This window comes from Pseudomyrmex gracilis, unplaced genomic scaffold (genome assembly GCF_002006095.1).
Source record: "Pseudomyrmex gracilis isolate BER0280 unplaced genomic scaffold, ASM200609v1 scaffold_232, whole genome shotgun sequence".
NCBI classification, from domain to species: domain Eukaryota; kingdom Metazoa; phylum Arthropoda; class Insecta; order Hymenoptera; family Formicidae; genus Pseudomyrmex; species Pseudomyrmex gracilis.
The window spans coordinates 68062-84298 of record NW_018020816.1 but is presented as its reverse complement, the minus strand read 5'-3'; the positions used below and the strand labels follow the sequence as shown (position 1 = coordinate 84298).

The 16237-nt window shown below is 41.7% G+C and overlaps 1 protein-coding gene across 6 annotated transcripts in view; it reads left to right on the top strand.

Moving 5' to 3' along the window:
* The first annotated feature begins 1209 nt into the window (after window positions 1–1209).
* Window positions 1210–16237, top strand: part of LOC109858989 (tensin-1-like) — a 62643-nt gene continuing 47615 nt past the window's right edge. The window contains exons 1-3 of one of the 6 annotated variants that reach the window (XM_020436775.1): window positions 1210–1828; window positions 2100–2769; window positions 8686–8766. In XM_020436775.1, coding sequence (XP_020292364.1) covers window positions 2731–2769; window positions 8686–8766 — 120 coding nt within the window. In that variant the 5' untranslated portion in view covers window positions 1210–1828; window positions 2100–2730. Of the gene's footprint in view, window positions 2770–5047; window positions 5088–8685; window positions 8767–16237 lie in introns of those variants that run through there. The other 5 variants (XM_020436776.1, XM_020436773.1, XM_020436777.1 and 2 more) reach the window with 5 other exon arrangements.

Below are 16237 nucleotides of genomic sequence, written 5' to 3'. Positions count from 1 at the left end.
TAGCGCGTAAATATCAACCGCACAATCAACCAGCACGGGGGCGGAGATCGATTGTAATCACCAAATGTCCAAAATTATATTTATATATATATATATATATATATATGTAAACGAAACGAGGTGTTATTAAAACTTTTCAATTTATTGAAATGGAACAAAAAGCTTTCGAGTGAGCTGCGATATCCCGTTTAATCCCTTTGAAGTTTTAGAATACTATTTTACGTTTTTTTGTTGTTCGGCTTGATAATGGGCATTACAATAGCAAACAACATTCTCATTCAACCTCAATCCTTCTTTTTTATTTTTATACAAATACATATATACATGTATATTTTGACAAGAGCGATATTATAAACTCCGAACTAAATTCAATCGTGATTGATCTTTACGCACGAATTTTTTAAATGCTTTAAACCGCAGTATCGAAATTTAAATAATCGCATAACTTCAATATAATTACAGAGGAGGAAATGTGATTTATTATTTCCGTTTTAGATTATACCCCGTATGAATATGCACTCAAAGCCACGTATATTAAACATATACGCAGACTCGCAAGTTATTAAATTTAATTTTAATTAACTAAACGTGATAGAGTGGAATGCAGTGATTCATAATTATAACATTAATTATAATCGTCGATTGAGATCATTACGATATATATAATTATGGGAATTTGTGAACCTCGCGGTTAGAAACTTTTCAATTCTTTTTTAGACTCGCAAACAATGAAGTAGCCCGCGTAACGCAAAGAAGACGACGAAAGAGGGTACGAAGTGGTCCCCTTGATGCAGTCGAAAGACACGCGAGAAGGTAATGTCGCCCAGGTGCTCGACCGGCCTCTGCCGAACTCGCCTTCCACCCCCTCTCTCCCTTTCTCTCTTCTGCTTCTTCTTCTTCTTCTTCTTCTCTTCTTTCTTTCTCTCTTTCTTTTTCTCTCTCTCTCTCTCTTTCTCTCTCTCTTTCTCTTTCTCTCCCTTTCTCTCTTCTCTTCCGTTATATTCTCCTCCACCTTCTTGCGACGCTCGTCACGGCGAGTCGGTCAGTTCCTCCTTTTCCACATCGCTGGATCCTTCCTAGGACTCGACGTCCTTTCCTCTTATCCGTGCGCCATTGGCCATTAGCGACCGCGCCGTCTGTCCGCGTATCATCGGGGCCCCGGCCGCGGTAAAGGGACCTCTTACCGGGTCCCGGCGGGCCAGTCTTTCGTCGCGCGTTCACCGGTAACTCCGGCTTCCTCGCGTTCCGGACTCTCGACGGGACTGTTCGCGGATCGTCCGGTTCACCATGTGATTTTATTGAGAACGCGTGTTTCCACGGTGACTTATACGGGTGAGCACGTGACCGATGTGATAACGTGGTGATAAGACGACGACGTGGCTCGCGTTCTACGTGAAACCTCGGCCGCCTGTCATCGCGTCTCCTGTGTTGCCACAGTCCCGGACTCCCAATAATAACGTTTTACACGCTACGCGATTTCTGTCGCGATCGCAGAAACAATCGAAACTCCACGCGCTCGGATTCTTCGTCATGGAATTTGTCAAACGAACGGCTCGCCAATTCAGTCGCCGTCGCGACAGCGATGACATTTCAGGCGCATACGCGCCACGGTGATTTATCGATAGTTGGCTCAGAATTGCCGACGATTTTTATGGATTGAGTCGTGATTTTGAAAGGATTGACCTCTCGACCTTGGATATTGGATTGTCCAATGAATGATAGTGTCTGTCGCATGATTTTTGTATCGCGCGCGGAAATTGTGTCGCGCGCAGTTCGCCGTGTGTGTATCACAAGTGAATTCTTGAATATACCTCGTTTGACAATTGAGGTGAAAAATGTGCGTGACACGCGCGCGATGGCACACGCAGAATGCGGCATGATTTTCCGATCAAGTGCTACTTGCAGCCGTTTTCATGATGCTCAAAAATTCAAAGTCGCTTTAAATTTTTTTTTAGAAAAACAAAAAAAAATATATGCTCCGTTTTAATTGATCATCTTTGCGGCATCAACTATTTCTCCAATTATTTAGTACTTAGTGTATTTTTTTCAGTGTTTTATTTAATGCAAAAACACAATGTAATGTATATTTATTATTTCAGTTGTTTTGTGTGCGTATAATTTATGTTCGACTCTCTGGAACTGGCTAACGATTCGAATCAAACCAGTTGAGATTCCAATTGCAAATGTCATCCCCGGCTATCGTGCGCGCGCGCAAAGGTCGACCAGTCCTTATTTCTTCTTCACAGCCGGCGCGAAATATCTCATTTAAATGCGTCTGACAAATGTCCGGTCCGAGCGGATTGCATATTGACTTAATCCGATAATTATTCACCTGCGCGCGACGTTAGAATCGATGCGCGAACGCTCGATTTAGCGCTAAAAGTTCCGTCCGCTGACATCGACGTTCGATGAATTTTTTGTCGACGATAAAACTGAAACTGTGCGCGTCTAAATTCGAGAAGCGTTGCCTATCGGAAGTGCATTTTTCCTGACTGCACGATTTTCTTCTTTTTTTTTTTTTTTTCTTTTCTTTTCGTTTTGGAAAATGTGAGGTAGAACGAGAGAGTGCCGTAAGAATGCATCGCATGCACGCGGTATGCGAACCGAACAACAAGAGAATCTGCATACTCTCTTCGAGTTTTGTGTGGAAGATACTTCCTATGTGTTCTTGAGAAAAAAAAAATACATAACCGGTGCCGAGAATCAGATGGGAAGTGATGTATACTTATTATGGCAGAAACGTTCTCGAAGAGATTCGTTGCGGCTAAGGTGGGTCTCATCGCTAATAATCGTTAATCTTAAAGTAGAACTTCGCTCGGAACGTGAAATTATCAATTCGAAGAACGCTCCGAACGCTCCGTCACAGATTTTCTCAAAAGTTGCGCTTTTTTTTCTCACTTACGTGTACATCTATTTCACTTTGGTGTAACATCTTACGAGGAGACAACGACCGATTTATCATAACACACGTATATCTGTAATCTACCTGTATCGTCGTCCCCACGACGACCTCGCGATAACAAAAGACGCGGAATATACACCGGAGGTCGCGGCGAAGCATTTACCAGTATCGCGTAGGCCACGAAATCTCGTAAACGTGGCATTGACGTATGAGAGGCTTTTAGCTGACTACAGTTATTCGTCCGAGGCCTTTTAAGCGCAAGTCGGACGGGGTATGTAATTTTCATGTACGACTCTCTTCCTCCTCCTTCTCATCATCATCTTCTTCTTCTTCTTCCTCTTCTTCTTCTTCTTCTTCTTCTTCTTCTTCTTCTTTTTCGCGATATAGGCGCGCTCGTGACACGCACGCGGCCGCATGCTCGCGCATTTTGCATGGAATCTCGCGCGTGTGCATTGTATGCACCCGTTCCGCTCCTTTCCGTCTCGTCCCGTCTCTTCTGGTTTTCTGTGGAGGAAGCGCGGGTGTGAGCGTGTGCGCAAATGCTGCGGGGGATTCTTTCGTTCGCGCGCTTCCTCCTCCTCGTATAGTTATATCTCTCGAAGGAAGCGAACGGATATAAATCTCCCCGGCATTGCTCGCTGTGTTGCTCCTGAAGCGATCTCGAACACTTCGAGCTTCAAAAATCGCCGCGCGCGAAGTTAACTGAGAACCGTATTTGAGAACGTATTACATCGAGCAGAAGTAATACTGTATTCCAGAAGAATAGATTTTCACAGACGAATAACAATGTGCTGTGTTTGCTAAAAGAAAAGAAAAACGAAATATCAAAGCTGTGTATTCATGACATCGAGAGAGATGGATGTGATATTTATTAATGAATCACCCGCGTTCGCGCAAGTGCCGTGCGTGTACATACACACGGGCGTGTGTATGTGCGTGCGCGCGCCAGCGCAATAACTCCATTTGTAATGTAACGGCACTTCAATTTAGCGAGAGCATGAAATTTTATTTGATTGATATTTTCAGCAGAATAAATAATGGAGTATCACCGTTGCCACATTCTCTATCGTGCGTACAAAATTTCGTCTCGCAATTAAATTGATACGCCCCGTCGTGTTTTTCATTTCGATTTAACGTTCTTATTTCCTCGCTCTTTTGTTTATCCGATTGTACACGGGAAAGCAATTTCGATAAAACGCGTTTAAATGATATTTGAAATAGCTTGAAATTGTTTTGTCGCAAAATTCAAGCGCAACGATCCACACATCGGTTCGTTCGTTCCATCGGCATCTTAAGTGTTCGCTATTTTCGGCTCGATATTCATACATACGAGATCAATTTGCATTTAACGGATTTACTAATCACGCGGTAGCCGGACGGCTGTCACAGATTTCGCTTTAAATCGTCGATTTCGCGAAATACGCGCGGATACGAATTATTCTTGTCATCTCTCGACACAATGACAGCACATTGTACTCGTACAATACCGGGCGTAATTTAAAACTCCTCAACGAGCGCGCTGCCGCGTGGTAAAAGCCGAATTCGCGACGCATTCAGCCACTCGTCGAACAACAAATATTCACCTACCCTGCACGTATGTCTACGGAGCGCGTTTTACTATTGTTAAAATCCGGATCATTTTGCTCCAGTTTCGAATCGAGGTGGATTTTTATTTCTCTGGCGCCAATCCAGAGACGTTGACCGACGTAACGGTTTGTTCAGTTATCAGCGATTATATCGTCGGCGATTTGATTTTCGAGAATATCAAGAAACTTACTTTTGGATTACATTTTTTTGCGACAAGACGAATGGAAGATTTTTACAAGTAATTAAAAAACCTTCGCTAATTGATTTTATTCATTATGTTACCGTGTATATATACAGGTTTTGTTTAGTTTTTGCGAGAGCAATATTTAGATTGTTTTTCCAAACCGGTCGAATTGAATTATCGAAGTGGGTTACAATCGACGGGAATCATCGATTTCCGATAGAATACCGTCGGGGGACACCCTCGCACTAGCGATGATTCGATTCTCTTGTTCCGCGCGCGCGATGGCATTCCGAATCATTTAAATGCCGCGCACGTTTTACGCAACGTCCTTTCTATCCTGCGTCGCTATTCTTCGTCACGACTTCAATGACGAAGTGCGCGAAAATGTCAACAGTTACAACGTGACCACGCTTGGTAAGCACGGCGAACTTATGCAGATTTGCGCGCGGATGCAATTTCACTCGCGATAATGCGAGGAATATCTTATTATCGCAAGAAACTGACACTCGATTCGAGGAATGTGTTTACGATACAACGAGATGATTTGCACCAACGGTTCTTATTCGAGGATGCACCGAGTTCGATATCGAATAAATATTACGTTACTTCTCTCGTCGATATAGACACACACACGCGCGCACAAATATAAAACCCCGAGAGAGTTTAATTAGAAAATATTAATTAAATCCGATATGTGATGTTTCGAAAAGCTCTGTCGTGTGATTCCCTTCGGTGCTGTCTGCAAATCGACACAACTCTCCGAAGCGTGGAAGCACTCGAGATTACAGAAGCCATATTGACACGTTTCGCCTGTGGCACGCGATGGTTAATCGACTCTCTCCGCGAGTCTCGCATAATTCCGCAAAATTCAACGACCGGTGAAAGTAAACTCAGCCGGCGTAATGTCAACGGACGCAAATGGAGGGAATTGAATTTTTATCTTTATACATTTAAAACTGAAAAAAAAATCGCAACAGGTGATTATCACTCGAAATCCACGAAACTCGCTTGGAAAAAAAAAAAAAAAAAAAGATGCATTATGTCGGTTTTCGACGCGCGGTGGTCCTCTTCGCCGAAAGTGGAACAAGTGTTCTCGGTTCCGGCCGTACCAACGAAATTAGGTACTTCACGTGGTGCTATAGTGACGAAAATTCCGTCAACGAGCTCGTTAGCCGTGCGTGTGCTGCAATTTCGTCGGCGCGCGCGACGAGAGAGGAAGAGAGGGTGAGAGAGAGAGAGGTGGGAAGAGTTACGATTACTTCCATCCGACCTGCCGCCATTGGCGTGTGCGAGACGTCGAGCAATTAATGAAATATGTCATTAAAAGAACGGCCAAAAGCGTGGATTATTAAAACCGGGATTCTCTCGCGAGAAAGAGCGCAATATAAGCCGAGGGCTAGAGTGTACAGGACATAAAGGAAAGGCTTGCTACAGAAATTCCAAGCTCGGAAATAAAGAAGAAATTTCAAATTTATTTCTTTCCGTTTAATATGCACATGCAAATTTCACTTTTGCAATTACGCAGTCCCATCTCGAGGAGCGGAATAGCCGGCTCTCTCCGCGGCGGGACGCGTATGTAAAATACAAGTACATATCTCGAATAGACGATACGTCGCGCGGTGTCGTGTTGCATCATTCTCGGAGAAGAGGTGCGTAGCTCTGACGCGATATAAGCGATCGAATAAAGTAACCGGTGTGTTTCGCCACCGTGAAATATATCGTGGGGATTTATAGTGCCGTAATAATCGTAACGATTCCTCACCAGCGGCGGCAGCAGCAGCGGCAAAATGTGCGGCGAGCGTCGAAGGAAGGAAGGGAGGGCTTTTACATTCTTCGATTGTCGTGATCGTTCAATCGATTCATTTTAACGCTCGCTTTAATGCCCGCGAGATATTAGTACGGCCGATTGCTCGCGATGCCGGAAAATGCTGTAATTTCACAACAGCAGCCGTGCCGTGCGGCGAGAAATCAACTTTTATCGTTTTGGATTCTGTGCACGCACAGACGTGCGCGCGCGCGCGCGCGAAAGAGATCGTTGCTTAATTAATTTATGTAAATATGTAAAAATATTTATATGATATTTTTGTATAATATTTTCCGATAAGGTGAGCGTATCTATCGTAAGATTATTTTGTCTTAGCGATCTGTGATAGGAAAATTTATTTTGTGTTTACAACATTCTCACAACAATAAAGAGAACAAACTATTTTTAGCCTCCAAATATTGTTATAAAACATCCGTCTCTACTGCGGAATTCTCGACATATTTCGGCCTCTCTCTTCTGCAGTGGCATAATAATTCAGGAAAATCTCAGCGATTCCGAGAGAAGAGACCGCCCAGAGAGAGAGAGAGAGAGAGAGAGACAAGTTCGATGAAACACAACAATGAGAATCATCCGGCTGGGATTAAAAGCAGGATTATATCGCGATACGAATTTCTACCGATCAAAATACTGGCAGCTAGAGAAAGATTCGTGAACGCGGAGATACGGAATCGTAAAATTTTTGCGCACTTGTATATTCGCCAGAATTTTCAAACGTTCGCAACTTCTTTGTCTACGAAGCTTTTCTCTGTTGTTCAGTTGTTTTTTGTGAACGTTGCGTATTGCGGGCTAAATTTTAATTGTCCCGCAAACTCATGTGTGCATCTAGTGAAGTTTCTACGGTATGTTTTACGGAAATATCCTCGCGCGGACTGTTGTGCGCGGTACTCAAAAATTCAATAAACAAGTTAACGCGCAGTGGTTTAACCGCATTTTTGATACTCGACGAATATTTTTGGAATTTCAATTCGAATAATTCTCGAGCAAGAAGGAAAATATATATTATCCTTCCTACGTTTTATGAACACATAATTGCGTTAGGTGCTGTTATTTATTACATCTCTGGAATCTACCTCCTGGTGTTCTTATTTATCGCCGTTGTGTTTGGAGGGTCGCTATTTTTATCGACCATATAATCGTCGCGCGACACACGTTTGACCAGGCAAGAGAAACGATCGGGAAATACAAAGATTTATAAATATAAAAAGTATTTTTATCATCTTGATGTTTCGAGTATACAAACAATTATACAACATAGATTATTTTTATAGACATTTTCTTATGGACATAAACAATTTTTAATCATTTTTTGTCAAACGCGAAAGCAATTTTCCATGGACGTAGAAACGAAATTTTCCAAATGTTGTCTCGGCGCTAGAGCAGAACTGATCGCCAGCCAAATTGACTGTGGAAAGGAAATGGCGAGCCTACGAAGGGGGAAAAAAGAAGGAAACACGTTCCGGTGTACGGACGTCCTTGAAACGGAAAAAGGAAATTAAATTCTTGTCGTAGACTAGGCCAGGTCTGCCTTTATTGTTTTCCAACGACGTGTGTGTGGCGTTATAGTTTTCGTGTTGTGTGGCATCACCGTCTAGAGGTCACCCGCTGAGCCGGGGTGCAAGGATAGGGTGGGTAACGAACTCTTCGTAACACGTTTACGTCGACGAGCCGATAATTATTTCTCTCTTAGCGAGAGCGTAACAGATACGATATATATGTAAAAGAAAAAAAAGGGTAAAATAACATATAAATAACGCATGTGTGTGTGTGTGTGTGTGTCAATAAATTATTATATAAAATATTTAATTGGGTTTAAAAATATTATATTTTATATTTTTTATTATACAAAACAAATATATAAATTTGTTACGCATATTTATATAAATATTTATATGAATATTTACATAAATATTTATATAAATATTTTGATAGATATTTGCTGCTGTCGGGAAAAATCTTCTATATGCCGAATCAGTTGAAGGTGAAATATAACGATATCGCTGAACGGAATCGAGCGCGCGACTCCAAGCACACAAGCGGCTCCGCGCATATGGAAACTGTTCCCCGACAACCACACGCTGATTTCTAAATTGTTATTTCAAAAATGTGAAAGCGAGAGCCATAGAATAAATGAACCCGAGAAATCGTTTCTACTTCATCGTTTCTAACACGAACTTCTTTCTGCCGCAGTACATGGGTTCGTTTCCTGTGGCGATTCCCGACATTGCCAGCCGCGCGGAATTTGTGCGCTCCCAACTGGAAATCCTTAGAGTAAGTACTTTCTCTCTTTTCGATATTTCCGCACGCGCTAAAGACTATTTCCAATTCTCAGCATTTTCCTCTCTCTCTCTCTCTCTCTCTCTCTCTCTTTCTCGGCAAGAACATTATACGAGGATGACAAATTACCGCCACTGAGGTGACACTGTTTTCCTTCCGGTAATGCGCGGCAAGACGAATTATTCTAGCACGCCTTCTCGCATAATAAGAAGCAATAAGATCTTAGGATAATGGCACTACGTACACCCGCGGTCGCATTTTCGCCCTGTTTGTTTTCCCGTTTTGCATGCATGATGAATTCACTAGTTTTATATTCAAATCGTCCCGCGATCTCGACACCGCGAAGAAGATATGAATACAAACGCGAGCACAAACACAAAGATAAAACGTACACATTTTCTTTAACATTTTTTTTTTTTCGATAGTTTAGCGCGCTGTTTCGAAGCCATTTATCCTTCGCGTTCGTCGTGTATTTGCAATTGCGTCGCGCGAAAAAACCGTCGTATAATAATGATTACCCCCTAATGATGATCGAGGCAGTCATTATTACGCGCACCAATATATTTTGCGTACCGTTGGGTAAGTTTTTATTACGCCATTTGACGTCGAGTGCAATTAACGAAAAGGTCTCGCGCTTAATTAGCGTCGTTAAGCATGCGTGGATGAGAGAAGAGAATCAAACGATTCCCATGTTAGATGAGATTATTATTGGAAGCTTCGCCCGCTATATTACTGGTAAACCTGGTAATGACTGTCGACCCTGAAAGGATCAGCAGAATTTTGGCTTCGAGTTTCATCAGAGTTTGAATATTTGCCTACGAGCGGGAATAACTCGCGCCAGGAAGTTCCTACTTAATCTCCGACGTGCGTGTGCGCGGGTACGTGAGCAAAGCGCGCATGGGAACGCGCAGGCTACTCGCAGCAGCACTTTTCCCGTGATACTACTCCATTAGGATTCTCTTTTGGCCTCGTTCTTTTTTCGACAATTTTACCCGGAACGACCACTTATGCCACTTCGGGTAAAATTGTATGACTGACGTATTCACGTATCGCGCACAATTTTATCGCTTGTGAACAACGTGAATGTGAAGTACAAACTAACGGTGATGCAATTATTCGCAATGATACGGATATCTTGTCACACGATCAAATTTGAATGATGTGCGCGCCCAGTAAATTGAAAGGATTGATATAATGTACGACAATAAAATATATGCACGTGTCGCGTGAGCATGTTTTCAATTACAATTGTTAATTACAAATTTCGGTCGATTTCATCGCGAATCTGAGTAGATTTCCGCAAAAGTATTCTTTCTTTCTCTTTCTCTCTCTCTCTCTCTCTTTCTCTTTTATTCTCTGATAACAACATTATGTGCTTTTAATTAGGAATTTAATTAATTGCACATTTACTCACTCGTACATTTATTTTGAGAAGAATATTTACTGAAACAAAACCTTTTACAAAAATAAGAGAGCTGTAATTACAACTTTATTATTTTATTTTTTTAATATTCTATTTTTTATTTTTTTATTTTTTTTGTATGACGTAAAAACTAATCTTGCGAATTAGTTTCACGATCGAAATCAGAGGATATGAGCAATCTCCAATGTAATGAGTCGTAAATTCGACGAATCACTTGCCTCCCCGGTGTTCACGGAGATCGTTCCCACTCAATGCACTTTCGCAAATCGCCCTTTGTTGTACCCCATTCGTAGAGGATCAGACTTTTAAAGAAGCGTTTAGTGTAACACGCCGTAAATGTGCGCATATATACGAGACGCGAGATATCTCTCGTCCCGTCCCTTCGACATTTATATTTATACAGATACCGTAAATGAGGCGAAAATCACACTCGGTTGGATATAAGAGATGCCTCGTTGATCGCCCAATGTTAAGCGGGTACCGGTATCTCTTTTTCAAATTTAACACGAGAACATTTTAACACTAGACTGTCGTTTGAGCGATTATTTCGAGTTGTCTCTTTGTGTCACGACGCTTGAAAAAATTGCATATGCGCAAAGTGTTAGTCAATTAACTGCTCTCACGCAAAAAACAGCTATTACACAAGTTGTCACGTGGGTTTTGTCATAGTTCGTCACTGTCCGCGCAAAGGACGCTTTGTGTTTTGCGGTAAAAAAAACGAAAATTTACCACGGAAACTTTCAAAGGACGTTTCGAAGGCGCTCTTTTGCGCCTTTGTTCAAATTTAAACGAAATCATCGGATGAGCGGATTTTTTTTATCCCAGCGGAACGAAAAAACAGCAGCGCGAGAATGAGTGAATTAAGTGGAAATTTGTTTGTCCCAAAATTGTGAGAGTGAGAAAAAAAAAATTTCCCGCGAACAATTTCGTCGCTCTCTACGTAGAGCGCAAACGGATTTCAAGTGTTGCAGGTATATATAGGCTGTCAGAGCCACCTGCTTTAATTGCCAATTACATGAGACGCTTTCACGAGACGTCACACAATAGTGCGATTTTTTTCGCGAGATGTCCAGCTGCGGGCGGCACACGTTGTACCAATACAGTTAACGGAAGCACCGTCGCGCCGAAATATTCGTTTTATTTCGTTCGAAAGAAATCTTCGACAGTTATTCACGAGTGTTGTGATCTATCATGTTTTTTATTACACGCGTGTTACTACGAATTGCGTAATATTACACGCTAGCAAAAATATGCAAGGAATAGTTAATGTTTTTTTTTTTTTTGGCTTCTTTTCTACATCAAATTTCATTTACATATTAAATTTGTATGTTATACATATTAAATTTGCATAGTGTACATGTTTTCTTATATTCTTATTTTTTAAATTACTAATTTAATCACGCAGAAGCTTTGACAAGTTTAACACATTACACAAATCACGGTGGCGTTCTTAAAAATTCAAAATCAAATCGATGAGCCGTTTCTGGAATGTAATTTAATCGCAAAAAAATCCAATAAACGCATTCTATAGCGGCATGATGTATTGGCATACCATCGGTTTCTTTTTCTCGGGTTTCCAGCTTGGTAAGTTATTAAAGCTATGACAAAGGCAGATCGTGTCAAAGAAATACGATCTTGAGGTATGCATCCGAGGGTGCGTGACGGCGCACACAATCGGAAGTCGTTTCTGAAAACTTTCGAGCGAAATTTCAAAAAAACTCTTCAAGTATTGTATTTGTTTTTAATTTGAAAAAGTCAATATATGTTTGTAAAACAAATTTTGTTTTTACTACAAATATTGTATGTACTGTATATTTGCGCACGGTGTAGCTTTTTGTCGTCGTGGCATTAGTGTGGCCGAGGGTGTGAACGATGAGTATACATAAACACAAATTTGTCACGATAACCAGCGATGTGGAAAGCAACGCTTTCGTTTCATGGATCACAACGAATGGGGGGCAGTTTGTCATGAAGAAAGGCAGCCGTCTCACCCTTGACACGTTGACCACCCTATAGTCACGTCGAAAGGTCTTCTGTAACGTGCGAACATATACGCGGGGATGTATCGCACACGTGTTGGTATCCATATTGATTTTGGGGGATGCGTAGCCGTCGACCTCTTTCACTGGGCTTTCTCTCTCTTCGATATTTCGTGACGCTCTTTTATCACGAAGGTTCAAATAAAGAAAGACGACGCGCGAAAGCCTAATCTTCTCGGGGCGACTATAAGACGGATCTTTTATCACCGTTGCTCGCGATTGGCATTGATTTAGTGTGGTCACGAGAAGAAGAAGAAGAACAACAACAATCGAAATCGTGCGCTTAACTACCTCAGATCGGAAACTTCGTACGCGCGCGCGCAACAAACAAAGAACGAAAATCACGTTTGACCGGTTCGTCCCAAATTACAATTAACATGTTGAAATCGTCGGGGAATCGTGGAAAGTTGACCTACTTGCACACCGTTTCGTTTTCCCATACTCTCGAATTGTTCGGTCTCTACACGTTAGTTAGATTATCAGACAATCGCTGACAGCGACACGTTGGCGCCGTGTGTGTCGCGTATAATATGGGTCAAGTATGTAATTGTGGCGAACTGACCGGTTAAACACCTGCGGAGCAACGAACAAAACCGGTATAAGTGTTCGAGCTTGAAATTTTTTTTTTTTTTTTTTTGACGTTTAAGACACGGGAATGCGATATTTTTACATTTAATTACGACTCTTGCTCGCACTTGAAAAGCTGTTCGTTTTTTATTTTCGTTTCTTTAGCGAGCTCGGCCGAAAGAGTTAACGGGTCTCGGTTACCCGTTCTTTACACACATCCGTCGTCTCTTCTTTCCGCTGCGGCTCGCCGCCGCCACAATCTCGTAATCCCTTCCGCGCGCGATCGCCGTTATCAAAAGTACGCGCACCTCTCTATACGTATAGCGGCGACGCGGGTCTTACGAGATTGCCGAACACGGTTTAAAACGATAGCTTGCGCCGGTGCACCGGCACATTCCCGCGGGTCGTTGAACTCCTTCTTCGTATGTGTGCGCGAACCGCCCTTCTCTCCCTTCTCTTTTTCGTTTCTTCTTAGACCGTGAGTGAACGCCGTGTCGGTGACGCGGATGCAGATGCGTGAGTGGCTTTCGGCGCAAAGAGTGCCGAGGCGACGCGACTCTGTTCTGGGAGGTCTTTTTAAACGGTTTGTTTAAATGACGGTGTTTTATGCGCAAATAAGTTAATTCGTAAGCCGGAAAGTTTTAAGAAAGATTTCAGACTTTAAAAAGCAGAGCCTCTCGTCAGCTCTTACCTCCCGTGTTCTCTCTTTATTTAGATGAAGAGAAAACAAAAATTATATATGCGTCGTGAAGTTAACTGGATCTGGCGCGTCGGGACCGGTATTCGCAATCCGGGATCTTTGAGATTATAGAAACATATTGGCAAGGAATTTGCGGATTATCAGCGAGTTATATACGGCGCTCGTGCGCTCGCTCGGCACATACGTCAATGCAACACGCCATCGATCGAAAGGCAATACGAAGCGGCTTATCTGTCGCTCTTTTTATTACTCTCCCGGGCTCACTTTTACGAGAGGATCCATCGGAGCCAGACTACCGATAGAGTCTCTACAGCGCTTACGGGATTTTTCTTTTTTTTTCTTTCTCTCTCTCTCTCTCTTTCTCTCTGTTCTTTTTTCCTCGTTCTACTTCTGTTTTTCTCTATTCTCCTCGGTCCTCTCATATTCCATTCATCTCATCCCCTTTCTCCCGTCGCAAGAGCACGATTTTTTCCTTAGATGTGGAGAAGAAGATCGAAAGATGCCGCTCGATTCGGGTCAAAGTCAAAGAGCGCCTGATAGTTCCAAATATTTTTACACTCGATGTGATCTTGACTATTCCTGGCAAACATATCGCGTTTGCTCGACGACGTAGAATCGTCCCGTCTGGCGAACATCGTTGTAAAACAGGATACGTTTATCTTTCTGGAGAGACGATGAGTTTCTTTAATATTATAAGCGGAGCAATTACGAATTGTTCTTTAATTAAGAACAAAAACGAAGCAAAAAGATGGATAACTTGGTTCTAAAAGTAGAAGAAGCATTTTAATTATCTTTCTATATTTTTTAACATGTTTTTTTTTTCAAGATTAAATGTTTCAGAGAATTGAACAATTTTGTTAATTTTTAAATTCAAATTTTCACGAGATATTACGTAATTATTTTTTACATAAGCTACTTATTTTTTATACAAGCTTTTTTTATTATGAATTTTATTATTAAATTTATTTTATATAAACTTTTTATATTATTTTACGGCAACGTTAAGTCTCTCTTTCTCTCTCATTTGTATAATTATACGTAATTTCATAACAGAGTTGTATTCAGATCTCTTTCAGCAATTAGAATGTAACTCGATCCCTCGGGAAAAGAAAAATGATTTAATCTTGTACAGGAGAAAAGGCAACTTCCGCGTAAACTTTGGCCATTCTAATGCCTTCTTTATTAGCTGCAATAAAGAATAGCCATGCGATATTGCCTCTCGTCATTGAGATTCATAAATTCTCTCGTACTCTCTCTCTATATTAGAGCCTGCTCCGTATAACTTCTCAAGAAGTTACTTTGACTTTGCGTCTACTCCGCGAATACGGAATTACCAAAAAACTTTGATTAACATAATATTATACGTGAAAAAGTAGGAAATTTTTTGCCACAGAACACGACGCGTATGTTTTTTTATCTTCTATTTTTAATTTATTGCTTAACTTTAGAAAATAAAGCAAATATATATATATAGCGTTTCGTTGATTGATCGATGCGATTGTACTTTTCCGACACAAAATTGTATTCGATCGGTCGAGTAGCTCGCGCAACTCGTACGTATACACGCCAACGCAAAAGACGGGAAACGATCGCTTTTGTCACTTACGCGCAGCACCAAGTAATTTATATCTTCCTCATCAACGCTATTATGTCGACCGGCGCTTCATAGCCGGCGTGCAATAAACTTTGCTATGTATTTCCATACGGACAGCGGAGATTCCCGCGACCGCCCCCATGTCCGGCCCGTTGGAAATCCTTTGGCCGCGCGCAGGTTTATCCGCCTGTTCATTGTGAACGTCAGGCAAGCCGGGCACCAACCGGATATTTACAGTCTGCAGTCTACGCGTTGTTCCTACTTTAATATCCTGTCATTGCCTCTGACAAACGCGAAAAGAGAAACAGCAGGGGAGGCGCGCTCGTGGTTTAGAAGCTTGAAGAGTAAGGCGAGGATAAAATAAACGAACACAGCGCAAAGTGTGTGTTTTAGAAAACATATTAATGAGAAGTTTAATCTCTCTTTTTAAAAGAGAGGCAAAATTTTTATACACACACACACACGTGTGTGATACGTATTTTACATATTATAAAATATAAATAATCTGTTGATAACGTTAAAATAAAAAACACCATTATGAGGAAAAAAATCGCTAACGTTTGTTGTTAAATGAGTTTGCAAAGTGACGCAAAATCACGATAGCGAAAACTGTGCGCTGAAATACGTGAAACATGAAAATAAGAATAGATGTCTACTTAAAAAAAAAAAACTCGCTCAATAGCTTGCTGTTTGACGTTACCAAACGTTACACAGTTTGATACTAGTAAAAACCACTCAACAGATATTTTTCGCTGCTATCGGATATAGTATCGACGTGAAAACTTGCAAATATTCCGCTCTCGTACAAAAGATAGAAATACATAGACACACAGAGACGGAAACAGGTGGACCTATCACGCAAGAGAAGACCGAAGGTCTTTCCTCGAAATGGAGATCGCGCGCGCGATGTCTGTGTACTCTCTTTTCTTCTTGTCTGCCTTTTTTCTTCGTCTTTATGTCTCTTTCTCTCTCTCTCTCTCTCTCGTCTCTGCTGGACACAAGCCCACTCTTTGAAAGTATCTCAAATGATCTCGAATATTACGGTGAAACTCTCCCGCCGTTGGAGCAGTTCCATTCGTGTCCGTTCTGCCACACGCTTTTCTTCTTGTTTCTCATACCGGAGCAGTCTCTCGGCGAGGAGG